At 34.7% G+C, this 14,982-nt stretch overlaps 1 protein-coding gene across 4 annotated transcripts in view; it reads left to right on the top strand.

Moving 5' to 3' along the window:
• Nucleotides 1-14,982, top strand: part of MARCHF6 (membrane associated ring-CH-type finger 6) — a 44,830-nt gene that overhangs the window by 12,704 nt on the left and 17,144 nt on the right. For all 4 annotated transcript variants that reach the window (XM_071454405.1, XM_071454397.1, XM_071454387.1 and 1 more), the window contains exons 5-16: nucleotides 713-785; nucleotides 2,436-2,604; nucleotides 4,001-4,193; nucleotides 4,490-4,551; nucleotides 6,485-6,517; nucleotides 7,579-7,630; nucleotides 10,286-10,344; nucleotides 10,950-11,030; nucleotides 12,206-12,274; nucleotides 12,391-12,465; nucleotides 13,306-13,440; nucleotides 13,922-14,041. In XM_071454405.1, the coding sequence (XP_071310506.1) occupies nucleotides 713-785; nucleotides 2,436-2,604; nucleotides 4,001-4,193; nucleotides 4,490-4,551; nucleotides 6,485-6,517; nucleotides 7,579-7,630; nucleotides 10,286-10,344; nucleotides 10,950-11,030; nucleotides 12,206-12,274; nucleotides 12,391-12,465; nucleotides 13,306-13,440; nucleotides 13,922-14,041 (1,121 nt within the window). The remainder of the gene's footprint in view (nucleotides 1-712; nucleotides 786-2,435; nucleotides 2,605-4,000; nucleotides 4,194-4,489; nucleotides 4,552-6,484; nucleotides 6,518-7,578; nucleotides 7,631-10,285; nucleotides 10,345-10,949; nucleotides 11,031-12,205; nucleotides 12,275-12,390; nucleotides 12,466-13,305; nucleotides 13,441-13,921; nucleotides 14,042-14,982) is intronic.

Raw genomic sequence — 14,982 nt, 5'->3', positions numbered from 1 at the left:
TTTGATTCTTAATCCAGTAGTGCAATGCAAAAATGTTAAGACATAGGAGAGAATGCATGAAAGAGCTTTTAAATGTCTTACTCCAATAAAATGCCTCTTCTTCATTATCTTCTTTAAAATCTACATGGAATGTTTTTATGCCATTTAGTAATATTAGGAGAGAAGAATTGTCCTATTTTTCTTAATCATCTCTAAATGAAAGTGCAGGGGTTATGTGAAAAGTAAAATTCTTTATAATCATGGACAAATTGATTTGTGAAACTCTTAAATCTCAAAGTCATGTAAGTAGTAAAGGAATTCAGAAAAGAGAGCACACATTTAAATTACTCTAGTATACAGTTTGAAATTTACTTTCCAAATAGATATTTGCAGTGATACTACTTCTGTCTTTAACCTGCTTCCATATTCTTCCTTAGGCATCCATTAGTGTGACCAGTGCTGGACACAGATCTAGATGAATCTTGGCTCTAACCTAGCATGGCAGTTCTTACACTTTGAATGAGCACCTTTTAAAGATGTACAGCTAAAATACAGCTTTGTTCCACGTGGTTGTATATGATCTTGAGTTCTGTTCATGCACTGAAAGTTGAGATTTTCTTCCATGTCATAAATTTAGTTGGCCACCAGGTGACAAGAGGGTACCTGGGGGTCCTTTCCAAGTGAAGCTATATTCAAAATTGAATTTATATCAAGCTTCTGTTTATTCACGCAGGTCGTATCTACAAGTGCTTGTTTACTGGCTCTGTGAGCTCACTACTGACACTGCCATTAGATATTCTGTCCACGTAAGTACTTCAGCAGTTTGATACAAAAACCCGTTTTAGTCAGATTATCTTGAAAACAGGAACTTGGGAACTTAGTTTCCCTTTCATCCAGTTACACTTGCTGTCTTCTACCATCTTAATAAGCAACTGCCCATTACCCTTTGCACAACCAGATGTATGGACAACACCATTACAATAGAAATCATTTCACTTTGGAGTTCCGTTATTCAGGATCTTTGGAGCTGGAAAACAGACTCTGCAAAGCAGGCCCTGGTTAATGAAAATTTGTATTTCATGTCAAGAAAACTTATGCTGCAAAATTACACTTAATAATTTAAAAAATCAACTTCCTATTGTTTAAATCAGATACATAGTAGAATATTAAGAAATGTGTCACTAATAATGTCACTTTGTTTTCTTTGTTGCATTTTTATATTTTGAATTTAATTTTATTCATTCTGAGTCTCTTATGTGAGAGGGATTATTTTTTTATCAGATTTCCTTCTAGCTGATACTTGGATTTTTAATGCTTCAATCACCATCTGCTATTGCACATTGTCTTTCCTTGTCCTTTTTAAGTCAATTTTGCCTGAAGAATCAATAAATACCAAACAACAGAATTCCAAGCTTACTTAAATTCAAGCCTCTTACTTTCTCCTTATCTTGAACATGAGGAACTGAAACTGAGTTTAAGTAGAATCAGCTGCACATCAAGCAGATTTGGAGTGAATGTTCTCTGTGGTTCATCTAAATCATCTCAATTGGGCTATTTGATTTGAGAAATCAGGTCAAGTTGCATTTAACGTATTTTCATTATTGGAGAGAGATGCTTGTTTCGGTCTAATAACAGTATATTTCCTATTATCTCTTTAGTGTAGATTCTATTTTTATTTTTCGAAGAAGAATCTGTAACAACTGAACCCAGAGCACCTCATATCTATTACAGTCTAGGGAGAAAATAAGAGACTCAAGTATTTGTCAGATTTTAATGGTGTGTGAAACTGTGTTTTGACATTTATTTCTTTGGCAGAGTAAATTACAGTAGCCTCTTGTGTCCTCTTTTCATTTTGGACTTCATGTCCCCATGGTATTCATTGTGCTGTGAAGGCACAAGTTTGCAGCTTCAAGGGAGACCAGACTGATGCTTCTTTGGGGGAATGGCAGAGTACTATGACGCCATCTTTCTTACTTATTTTTAAGAACATATTGTAGTTTTCCAAGGAGGAACTTGAAATTAGGGATGAGAATTGCTTAAGATGATTTAAGTACCTCTTGCATTGCATGAAACCCCAGTTTTGGTTGGCTGACTGAACTTTGCTTTGCTGCTGCTATACAGTTATGTATGATCTGATTAAGATTTTTATGGTATAGAGATAATATCTGAGGTGAAATGCTACCTGAAATGTAGAGCAATTGAAGGGGAAACCCTACATTCCATTCTTCTGGTTCAGGTAGCTCAGCAGATAAAATGCTTTATCTGGATGGACTGGTGGACTGGATATTATGCATTTAGCCATTTAAGTAAACCTCTTACTATATCAAACCATTTACTTAGTGACTATTGTGTTTCCTTTGCTGTTCTGGAAGATTGTTTTTTCTGAGCTACTCTGTAGTGTTACCAGCAAAATATTGTTTTCATTAGGTTTTGTTTTTTTGGTTTTTTTTTAATAGGGAGAACTTACTGGCTGACTGTTTGCAGGGCTGTTTTGTGGTGACATGCACTCTGTGTGCATTTATCAGCCTTGTTTGGTTACGTGAACAGATCGTCCATGGAGGAGCACCACAGTGGTTGGAACAAAATCAACAGCAGCCACTCAATGGTGTTGGTCAACAAAATGAGGTAAAACTTACTGCTCATTAGTTCACAATTAATTTAAAAAATGTGGTTCTGGGAGTAAATACTTCATCATAACATAACAGGATTTTTTTTTTTACTTCATGGTGTCTTTATTTGTTAGCAGAAGTTGAGCACTTTTTCCTGTATAAACTCGGTGACACCACTGTTATGTTTTTGAAATTGTTTTATTGTGTAGCATTGCATAGATGCTTAGCTGCATATCTGTACCATTTTGTAAGATAATTTTATGCACATAAAGCTGAATTCTCAAGCATAGTCAATGAAGATGCAGCTTGCTTTTCTTTTGTCTTCATAAGTATGCTGGTAGTTCATGAGGTAACAATTCACTGTTCTCAAAGCAAATGGAAGTTTTGTTGACACCACTGAAGTTGGAACTTCTCTGCCCTCCTCCCACTCTCCACACACACGTGTGCTCCTTCAGTGCTTTCAGGAGCCTCTTGGGTAAAGAAATCATCATATAAGCAATCAATGCATAGGGAAGAAATAATTCAGAATATTGTTTTCGTTTTAGTAAATGTCAGTTTTTAAAAGACAGAGATTCTCATCTTGGTAACTGACTTGAGTTGGCCTTGAACTATCATCTTTCTCATATAATGATAGTTTCCATGAGGGAGTTCCCCTCTATTAAGCACTGGTGAAACCACATCTGGAGTGCTGTATCCAGTTTTAGGGTTCCCCAGTACAAAAGAGGCATGGACAGACTGGAATGAGTGCAGTGAAGAGCCAACAGAAATGATTAAAGGACCGGAACATCTGACATGATGAGATGCTAAGAGAACTGGAATTATTTAGTTTGAAAATGGGAATGCTCAGGGTGGACCTTGCCCTGATGGAGGGCTGATGGATGCCCTGAATGCCTGATGGAGGGCTGTGAAGAAGACAGAGCCAAGGCTGTCTTGCTGGTATTGAGTGACAGGACCATAGGCAGTAGACTTACGTTAAAATGGAGCAAGTTCCATTTAGATTTTTTTAAAAAAGGTGGGTTTTGTTTTTGTTTTTGTTTTTTTTTTTTAATATTCTACTACTGTGATCACCTACTGGAACAGGTTGCTTAGAGACATCATAAAGTTTCAACCTCAGGAAAAGGTGGCTCAAAAGCCAAGTGGAAACAGCACTGAGCCTGCCATAGCTGAACCTGCTTTGATTAGTCAGATTGGCTAGATGATCTCTAGAGGCCCTTTGCTACCTCAGCTACTACGTAAAGTTAACGGAATGTTTCTGTTCCTGTTTTTAAAGGTTTAGTGGTCCCAAGTGTAATTCTTATCTAGAAAATATATTATTGGCTTTTTTTAATACTGTTTGGTTTCATATATATACAGGATAAAAGCATGAAGAGTGCTCTATCAGTTTAACCAAGTAATAAATCCTGTTTCTACAGGCTCAGGCTGCTGTAAATGGAGGTGTTGAGAATGCTGTGCTTGATCAACCTGCTAACCCAGCTGCTGAGAATGTAGTTGTAGGTGAGAACCCTGAAATTCAAGAGGAACAAGTAGATGAAGAGGAGGAAGATAATGAAGATGAAGAGGATGCTGTAGTAGAAGATGCAGCAGATGCAAACAATGGAGCACAAGGTAACAGGTGACTCAAAACATTAATGTTCTAGTTCTTATTAAATATAAATTAATTGAATACCGAGCTGTTGTAATTGAAGGAAGCTGTGTAAGTTCCCACTTCAGTTTATTTATCTCACCTCTGCAATTTTCATGCATTTTGAGTGCTGAAGCATCTGCTTGCTGAAAAGCTGTCGGCAGTTACAAGATGGATATTATGCACTAAAATCTTTTTGTTCATATAGAACATAACATGGAGTGGTTACATCTTGTTTTGAGTGATCTAACAGCTATAAAAATGGCCATTGTCTCCTCAGATGACATGAACTGGAATGCTTTGGAATGGGATCGAGCAGCAGAAGAACTTACTTGGGAGCGAGTGAGTAAGAATGACTTTCTTGAATTTAATAATTCAGGCTCATACTTGAAATTATTTGTAGTAATGCTGTGTTAAAATGCATCTGGGATAGATTTGGAAATAATTCTTTTGTAAGAGCCTTTAGTGACCTAGATAAGTTGTTACATTATAAACAAAATGTTATGATGCTACTTCTTAACCATTAAAGAAAGCATTTTTTCAATTTTAAGTATAGTAGCAGCTTATAAGTATATAGTAGCAGCATAAAACATGTTTTAGTAGTCTTTTCTGAAGTCTTCCACTTGGTGAGGTATAGAACTGAGTTGCAGCTTGCTTTGAGGATGCTGGGCCAGATTAGGAGTGCAGAGATGTTGCTTTAGATGTAGTTTAATGCTTAATTTTTGTGTTCATGAAAGCATTAGACTGAAGAAAAGAGAAATGGAATGTATTTCTCTTAAAATGATGGGGCATTTTAATGTAACATGTTTCTGTATTATTTATGGATCACAAATTCCATAACTGGAGCATGATGTGCATGTACACTGTAATCATGGAGTAGTGTAGAGACTTGAAAATTAGGTTTTTGTAGCTGGTCTAGAGGTAGCCAACATCTTGAGTTCTAAGCTCACCACATGCAGCACAATCTGCCTGAAAGTAGGTGCAGAAGCTTCATGTGATTTACCAGCATCACTACTAGGCTGTGGTATAGTTGTTGCCTTGATTGCAGGGTAGCAAAAATACAGTTTTCATCATGAGTGGCACATCTTGATATTTGTTTTGTATTTACTGAAAGCTTCTTAGTGTCTTTTGAAAGATATTTCATAAAAAAGGATGCACATAAATTCAGGTTCCTGAACCATTCTGTTATTTCAGGATGGAAGTGCTGTATTTTTGAACCCAATTTATTTGCTAGAAAGTGCTGATATATTCCTAACTGATGAAATTTTGTTGCTTTTCCATGAACATAGAAGTCAATTTCAGCATACTCTCATAATCACTTCCAATGTTATGTGCTGACATAGGCAATAGATGTGTAGTTGACATTTAGTATTGAAATGCAGGTAGCTCTTCTATTATAATATAAAAATACCATGCAAGCTTTCTGAATTTTCAAACATTTTTGCATCTTAGTTTGATTTGTAAAATATGTGCAACTTTTATATCTTGGAACTTAGTGCAAAGTCCTTGTACAAAAGAGCCTTGAACATGGAACTTCACAGCGGTAATTGTGGATTAGGAGTGTCTCGATTGAAATAGTAAGATACACATAGTAAGATACACTCAAAGTGGGGGGAAAGGAGATTTTTTTTTTTTTTTTTTGTGATGGATGCTTTATTTTTGACTGCTCTGTGGATGCTTCGTGTAACAGCTGTGCTGAGTGATGAAGAATTTGCTTCTCATCTTCCCTAGCTTTAAAACAATTCTGTTCAAAATTAATAGCATACAGTGTAGCAAATTACCCTGTTAGGGGTTGCTTACACATCGAGGGTAAAATACTAACTTTTCTCAGTGCAGCGTAAACTGATACTTTACAAGTAGGATGAAACAAAAATTTGCTCTTGTATTTAAATATTAAGTTGATTAAACATGTACTTAAATAGCCATGCAATCACTACAATATTTTGTAAATACAAAATCTTTGTCAAAGCCTTCAAAGTCATAGAGAGAAACCGCTTATAAATTAATTGATTCTGTGTTTGGTTTGATGCATATAGATATATGTGTATTCAGATATTCCACATGTATATCACTGCCTTTGAGCACCTGAGTTTACTGTGTTGAATGAGAACTTAGTTTCTCTCTTTATCAGTAAGAATTTATGTGCCAATACTGTTGGTTGAGCCATTAAAAAACTCTTGACTGCATTGGACAATAAAGGTCAATGTGAAAGAGGCTTATTTTAGATTCAGGTTAGTTTTTCTGATAAGTAAAAATAACTTTCTTATCTTCACAGATGCTTGGACTTGATGGATCTCTGGTTTTCTTAGTAAGTGCAATCTTGCTTTTAAAGAATTTCTACAGAAGGATTCTTTTAAGTATCTGTATTTTTTAATGTACATAATTGTATTTAAAGTCCTTATTTTCATGTCATATATATATTTCTTAAAAGACATTTTTAATGATGTCATGTTCAAGCAAACTGGGATTTTAGGAGTTTCACAAATTAGTGGTGTGTGTGTGGCATAAAAGTGAATTTCTTAAAAGACATAGAAACTTTTGGATCACTTACTCCACTGAAAATAAAAACTAGAGCTTTTAAAAAGCACACACTGAAAATACATATGTGTTCTAACCTTATGTTTTGATCTTTATTATAATTAAAATACAGTTCTCATTCAAATATATTTTTTGTCCTAGTACCACCATAACACCACTACATCTAGTGTAGACTAGATTTTAAAATCTAAGCTCTTCAGTTGACTCTGTTTTCAAAATACTCTCTCTTAGAATCATTCAGTTTGAAAAATACCTCAGAGGTCATTAATGTCTCTTATTTAAATGTGATGCTAATAACTAATGACTAATGTTATTAGTCATTTACTTTAAATATTAATATCAAAAGTAGTAAAAATCCAGTGTACTTGTGGCTGAGGTCACATCTTAGCTAAAAGTAATATTAAAAACTGGAGATGTGCTGTCATTTCTAGAGTCAGAGCTGTCAGTTTTGTTAATGCATTTGTTGTGGCAAAAACTAATTGTTAAAAGTTCAGATGAACATTTCTCATTTATAAAAAAAGTATCCACTCACACTTCATGTAATTCTTTTTAAAGATGGAACTATTTGTATAGACTTTAAAATAAAAGCCTACTTTTACAAAATGTAAGTAAGAGTAAGTGCACTTATCTAGATAAATGTTCATGGATGTGACTGAGCTGCATGTTAGAGCACAAACTTCCTGGCTCTAACATGAGATGTGCAAGTTCTGGTGATAATAGGCTGTTGAAATAAGAAGTTGAGATACAAAGTCAAGTCACTTATTTAAAAAACTGACATTTATGTACTGTTTTTTGTCATCTTCCTTCCTCTTTCCCCTGTACTCCTTACAGGAGCATGTCTTTTGGGTGGTGTCTTTAAATACCCTGTTCATACTTGTCTTTGGTAAGTATTGTTTGCTCTTAGGTTTTAAAATGATCCTTCTTTGTGAATTGGTAGTGCAGGTCTATTTTAAGGCTGTTCTAGAAAAATGAAGATGTAACCTCTAAAAACAGAACCAAAAATGAACTGGAAATAGGAAAACAAATATTTATTATTTTCTAGTTTTGTCATTTTAATTTCTTTAAGTGAATAGATTTAAAATAGGAAATCTAGTAGAACCTTAACCATGTCAACTAAAGCACAGAAAATATTTATTTCTAATATTGTTAAATTAAAGGAGGAATCTCAGGGAATTTAATTTGCGAGGAAATGCAGTGCTTTGAGGAGTAGCTAAGATAATTTTTCTCTTCATAGTTCTTATTAGCTAGTTATACAAATTTTTCCAAGAATCCATTCTTGGAGCTCAGACTGAAAGGGAGGGAGGTATGCAAGAATGTAGCATTTTAGTGACAAATAAAGCATGTTATACACTTCAAAAAATACCAGACAAAAATACCACAAAGTTTCACTTGCTCTGAATGACCAGTTTATAAAAGAAATTTTTATGTTGCTTTGGTGTTTTTTCAGTGGTCTTTCCTGGCAGAAGGGTTTGAGGTTGAAAAGCTGAAGTTGTACTGTAGATAAGTTTTTACAGACAAAGTAAAGCTCACAACACTGAACCAGTGATTTGAACATTTAGATACTGAAACAGAACAGCAAATCAAAAGAAAATAAACATAAGTACATTGTACGTTTAATTCACAAGAAACTGTAACTGTTCTAAAATAAGAGGTGGGAAATACTTGAATTATTTCTTTCTGATAATTATTCTATTTTAATGCATAGTTATCAGAAGTTAATTGGATTTTTTTAGCTGCTATAATATGTAGGCTTTTTTACTAAGTAGATAATAACCATGGAATTTCTAAACCATAGATAAAAATTCAATAATAAGGAAGTAATAAGAATGTTTAATGAGGCTGTTGTATAGAAACATTTTCAGTAGCTGCTTTGCCAAGGGGGGACTCCCAAATAGAAAAGAGAATGACTTTCCTAAGTAAGCAGGAGGTCTGGGAATTTAATATGTGCCTCTCAAGCCTATTTTTAGTATCTTTCCCATTAAGTAATACTGCTTCATTTGCAACTGCCAAATCTCTAGTAATTTGTAATTATAGTACTTGTGAGTTCAGATGTCACAGGAGGTACTTGGTAAAACAGAAGGAAAGCATTTGTAATCTTAATTAGCGGTCCAGAAATTCTCCTTGGACAAATTAATTCATTTCAACTTAATTAATATTTTCTATCGCTCAGTCTAGTACTCACAGAGGAGTTTGTACTCCTTTGTGCTTTTTTGTTTGGAATCCATTAGAAAATGTTTTAAATAATGTTATTTTAAAAACATGACAAACTTGCACTATATTCTCATAAAATGTCAAAAATGCAACTTTTAAGTTATTAGTCTGATATCTGTAGGAGTTGGGAGTGTGATCTTTTTCATCTCACTTTTCTTTCTCTTGTTCTTACTGGGCAGGGAGAGTTCAATTCCTTCCTTTATCTTTTACATGTTTGCTTTTCCCAATAACTGCTGATTTTCCTAAAAGAGACATAAATTAAAACTTTTCTTATCATTGATGAGGGTAATACAAATCCTGCTAAATCTTTTCCTGTAGTTTTTTTGTTGATTTGTTTGTTTGCTTCTTGGTATTGAAGTTGGAATTTTTTTCATGTTGGTCATACAGAAATGAGGAAAAAGAAAATCATCACAGTTTTCATTTGAGGGAATGTTTAGTCTGTAGTCGTTCCCAGGGTGGGCTACCATGATGTAGTGAAGAGAATATAGGTGAAAACAAAAGCTTGCCACTTTTGCAGCCCCTTCTCTTTATACTGATGCACTCCGCTCCTATAAAAAAATTACTTGAATTCTATAGTCCTTCATAACTTGGTTGGAAGACAACAGAGTGAGATAAAGTAACTAAAAAATTAATTTTGTTGCAAATATGCAGGTTTCTAAAAATGGGGAAGGTTTTCTAATGCATTTCCCCTGAAACCTCAGAATGATCAGGAGTGAGTTCTCAGGAATAATGAGCAGTTTTCAGTACATTAGTTCAAAGTAAAAGACTTCTCATTTGCTCCTCATCTCTTCACTGGGTGTCATCTTTCTCCCCCTCCTCTTCCCTCTACAAATTTCGGCAGGGCTTGCATTTTTCACAATATATTAAGTATTCTTAAGAATTAAAGGACTAGAACTGAAGCCTTGCTAGAGCAAGTCCCATCCCACCAGGCTGTAAAATGGCTAATGAAGTCTTTTAGTGCATGGGAAAGAATGAATATACAGCACAGGTTCCTACAGGCGTCTGAGACAGATGCCAGCCTAGTACATAACTCTGGAATTAATTTACAGAGTGCAAGATGGAATAAGAAGGAAAAGACTTCCTTTTATTCTGTGTAGTTTTATATTGTTTTAGTCCTTAAGTGCAAATTCTGATCTGATTTTCAGTGTTTATAAAATTATAGGAATCTAACACTTGCAAATATTTGCACAGAAATTAATTTTTTGTATTATTTTCATGAAATTTACAAGAAGCAGAATAATACCATGTTATAGTATTCATCCTGCAAATAAGGCTCCATTACCAGTTTTCATGGCCTTTTTTTCTCTTTTCTGCTTACATTATACAGCATTTTGTCCATACCACATTGGTCACTTCTCCATTGTTGGCCTGGGCTTTGAGGAATATGTGAGTACTGTTTTATAATTTCAAAATGAAAAATAAACTACCACTGTTTATTCAATCACAATATTTTTGTAGCATCTTTCCACTTCTATTTGTGGTTGCAAAAGTAACTTCAAGTATGTTTTCTTGCTAGTCCTTCAACCTTTTTGAGTATATGATTAAAAATTTTGTCCCACTCTTTTCCACTTCCTCCATTATTTACATCTCAAGTGAAGCTTTTACTGTTTGTAAAAACTGTGTGTGTCTTCAGGTTTTTTTAACAGCCTCTTGTTCCTTGTGTACATTTTAAACTTGTTTACAAAGTTTGAAAATGGATGATACTGAGATGGGGAAACCAGGGGATGAATGAAACAGTGTAAGGTGGCACTTTTTCTTTCATATGTTGAGGTGGTTTTGAGTTCAAAGAAAGTAGTTGTAATGTAAATGTAAACATTATCTATTCTTGATGAAGATACAAAAATAGTAGATTATTGAAATATTTAAAAACTAGAGAAACTTGGCATTCTTCTTGAAGAGTTGAAATTTGGAATTTATCTTAGTTACATAAAAAGGAGATGTAATCTTCTAAGAGACTGATGAACTTTCACCTTTTTTCCTCTTTGCTCCAGGTCCAAGCGTCTCACTTTGAAGGCCTGATTACAACTATAGTGGGATATGTTCTTCTAGCAGTGACTCTAATTGTTTGTCATGTATCCTTTTGTCAGTAGTTACCTGGTTCAGATTTATATGTCAATAATTTTTTCTGGCTATGCTTTGTTGAGATGCAGACATGATGCAGGTGCACTTAACTCACTGTTTTTCTCTGCTCTTTTGGTGAAATTGGAAGGAAAGATCTGTTCTCTTGGAGATTTAGAAGTTGTCAGTGTGACTGCCTGCTTTCAAATACTGTCACATGCTCAACAACACAATTGAGGGCTTTTATGCTTGCTTGAAGGTCTGTCTGAGGAGAAGAGTGTAGAATCATCTTTTCCTCACTATCCGTAGGCTTCTGCTGTGAACTGTAGTTGCAGCAGAGAGATTATAAAAGGAGGTATGATGGGAAATTTATTCAAATATTTTTGATCCTGCCAGATTTTTGAATAAGAATTATCTTAGTTTCTTTGTTATGTCTCTGAACTACTGAGAGTTTGCAGCAAGAATTTCTTTCTCGTTATTACTTTCTCAGAGAAAACTACTTTCTTTCAGTTGTAGAAAATAAAGTACTGGAAGCTGGAAGGATTTATTTGGTCACAAGTAAGAAAGCTGCATTCAAGCTGCATGTTTTTTTACATCAGCATCCATTTGAAAGAATATACACTTGTTACCAGTTTTTTGTGCAAAAGTAAATGAAGTTAACATTGATTTTCCACATCAGTATACTGATGTGCAGTGCATGTGAAAACATTAGTAGATTAGCACGTAGGTTTTTCCTCCTGAAAAAAAAAAAACCAAAACAAGCTCCCAAAGTGCAATTGCATCTAGCTTTTCTTGGAAAAGGTGAGAATTTGGTTTAGACAGCAGTGAAGGGAAAGCTACTATTTAAAGTAGGTCTTCGGTTTTTAAACTTACTTATTTGTGGCAGATGTTTTCAGAGACAACTATTTATTTCTCGAGAAAACTGCTGGTCGTTTAATTTAAGGGTCCTATTATTAATTAATATTTATTTACTTTAGATGCATGTTTGAGGATGTTACTCAGCACACCAGATCATGACTACTGGAGTCACAGCCAGTTTTGGAAATAGAACCCTGACAGTACACATACTTACTATTTAATTTTTCTCTTTTATAAAATTTCCTGTTGCTAAAAGCAGCATAATATAGTGTTTGGTATTAGACTGTTACAAAATGTTTTCCAGTGTTATTTTCTTGACAAAGCTATTCAGGGTTTGGCAGCTCTTGTTAAGTTTCAGCGATCACGTCGTTTACTAGGAGTTTGCTATATTGTTGTCAAGGTAATCCTAATTTTTTGTGTGCGGAAAAAAAACCCTCTCAATTTAAACTGACATTATTGTTTTCTTAGCAATTTTTGTTAAACTAGTGAGATGTTATTTTCTGTCTTTTCCTAAAGGTTTCCTTGTTAGTGGTGGTTGAAATTGGTGTGTTTCCTCTCATCTGTGGCTGGTGGTTGGATATATGCTCCTTGGTAAGAACAGAAACAAATAATGATAAAATCTTTTGTAGCTGTTTATATTTGAAGCAAAAAAAAAAGTTCTGATGAGAAGAGAGCTGTTAATATGAGTTTGATTTGACAGCACTCTTCTGTTTTCATCAACAGCATTTCCAGAGGGAGATTTCTAGGGTTTTTTAGGTACTGCCTAATGTTAATTTTAGGGTTTTTTATGTTACTAAATACAAATTAACATGCTATTACTAAAATCACAAGATCCTAATCCTTTTTAGTGCTGTTACAAGACCACTCTGATAATGAGCTTACTTATAGGCAAACTTGTTCTCTGAATAAACCTCTTTATGCAGCCATCTTATGTGGAATAGTAATGACTTCGTATTTTAAGTTATCCAGTCTCTTTCTTTTGAAAGAGATCTTTGTTTTGAAAAAGATCTTTGCTGCACTTGTTTGGAATTGAGGACAGTTTTTCTGTCCTGAAAAATACTGAGTGATAAATTTGAAATAGACAAAATTAGTTCCTTCCAGCCTTGGTAGAAATAGAATTTTACTTAGGGATTACTTGCTTCCATCATAGTGTCACTTTGTTTGAATTGATTTATAACTTATCTAGAGTCTGTTAGTGATTGAGTTGACGTATTTCTTCTTTCTGTCAGAAGAAATAAATTGATCAGATATTGATCTTTATTTGCTGTTCTTATCATAAATAATCCCTTTTTTCTGTAAATGGTGTATTTATGTGTTAAAGCAAACATTTAAATTATGCTTAGTATATATATTTAACTAGGGTAAACAAAATGAGTATGTGTGGATGTTTGCCAAACTATTCAAATTTGTTTACTCTTCACCTTCTTCTAGGAGATGTTTGATGCCACTCTGAAAGACAGAGAATTGAGCTTTCAGTCTGCCCCAGGCACCACAATGTTTCTGCATTGGTTGGTTGGAATGGTTTACGTCTTCTATTTTGCATCCTTCATCCTTTTGCTAAGAGAGGTAAGTCTCTAGAATAAGATTGGTATGTAACACAGTTGGAGGCTTACATACAGAACTGTTAAATCTTTCGTGTGTGGGTGTTGCTGCTACCATTTTTTGTGTGTATATTGGATTCAGTTTTATGTAAAAAGGGCCATGCTGGTACTTACTGCAGTGAAAAAATCATGATTTTGAGTACATTTTACTTAGAGATTTTTGTTTAGCTGTTTAATATGAGCATTGCCTTCAAATGAATCCAAATATGTTTTAGTTGTTTAAGATAAATCAGTACTTGAAAATTAAGCTCTTATTTGGTTATTGGTTCTCTAGTTCCCTGTAATAATACTTTCTTTGTTCTATTTCTGTGCAATTTTGGTGAATCTTGTTCAACCAATATCCCTGTTATGGTAAAGCTTATTTTCTGCAGCAGTGTTGTTCAAAATGAAAAATAAATACAAATATTATATTGTCCTCATATGTTGTTTTCTATTTCCTACTTCAGGTATTGAGACCTGGTGTCTTATGGTTTCTCAGGAATTTGAATGATCCAGACTTCAATCCTGTGCAGGAAATGATTCACTTGCCCATCTATAGACATCTCAGGAGGTTTATCTTATCAGTGGTAAGGACTTATCAAAAAGATTTCTTTATTTAGAAATTAAGCTTCATATGTACTGTGTATTTAATGGAGAGCATTTTCACCATGGAAGTGAACTGGTACTGGAGCAGGTTGCCAACAGAATCTGCATCTTTCAATACTCAAGCTCAACTAGATAAGGTTCTGAACAACCTGATGTATCTGGGTATGCTCAGAGCAGGGGTTTGGGGAGAGTTGGTTGGACTTCAGAGCTCTCTTCTAAACCAAGTATCTCATGCTAAGTCCCAGAAAATGTTTGTATATTCAGAAAACAAGTGTTTGTTATAATGGATATTGTAAATCGCTTAACTTTCATGATGGCCTCAGTTACTGCAGTAAACATTGTGTGTCCAGTTCAGCCATAGTGCAGCAGGGGAGAGTAATTTTCTAGATAGATTTTGGACTGGATTCTACTGCTGTAGCCAGTGGTGGCTGTTTCCAGATTATCACTGTAAGATGGTGAAAACATTGAGAGTTTTTTCCCTTCAGTTGTTTGTCTGAGGTTTGCTGAGCAGTGCTGAGCATGCAGTGAAGGCAGGGTCTCAGACTGTCTTTGACATAAATGTTGCATGAACTGTGTAAGCTGACACACCAGAAACATTGTTTGATGTGCTGTGTTGTTACACCTGAGGTGCCTTAAGCAGTGAAAGCTCAGAGAGATCCTGGTTTGTTAGAGAGCCCTTCAATATCTGAGTGGAGTTGACCTTTCCACCTTTCTGAGCATTCTGTCCTTAGATAATGGTAATTCTTCAGCTGCCTGAAATTTCATGGTACATCAGGTGGCCCAAATACAAGCCAAGATCTACTGGTTGCTCATGGTCTCACTTATGTTGTCACACATAAGTGTTGAACAGGCAGTTACTTGAACTTCACCTTTTGACTTGATCAGCTAATTAATTCAGAATTTTCACTAGCCTCATGCTAGA

This window comes from Agelaius tricolor, unplaced genomic scaffold (assembly GCF_023055355.1).
Source record: "Agelaius tricolor isolate 1412-34295 unplaced genomic scaffold, bAgeTri1.0.p SCAF_2, whole genome shotgun sequence".
NCBI classification, from domain to species: Eukaryota; Metazoa; Chordata; class Aves; order Passeriformes; family Icteridae; genus Agelaius; species Agelaius tricolor.
Note: the sequence above shows the minus strand (reverse complement) of the source record. Positions and strands in the feature narration are given on the sequence as shown.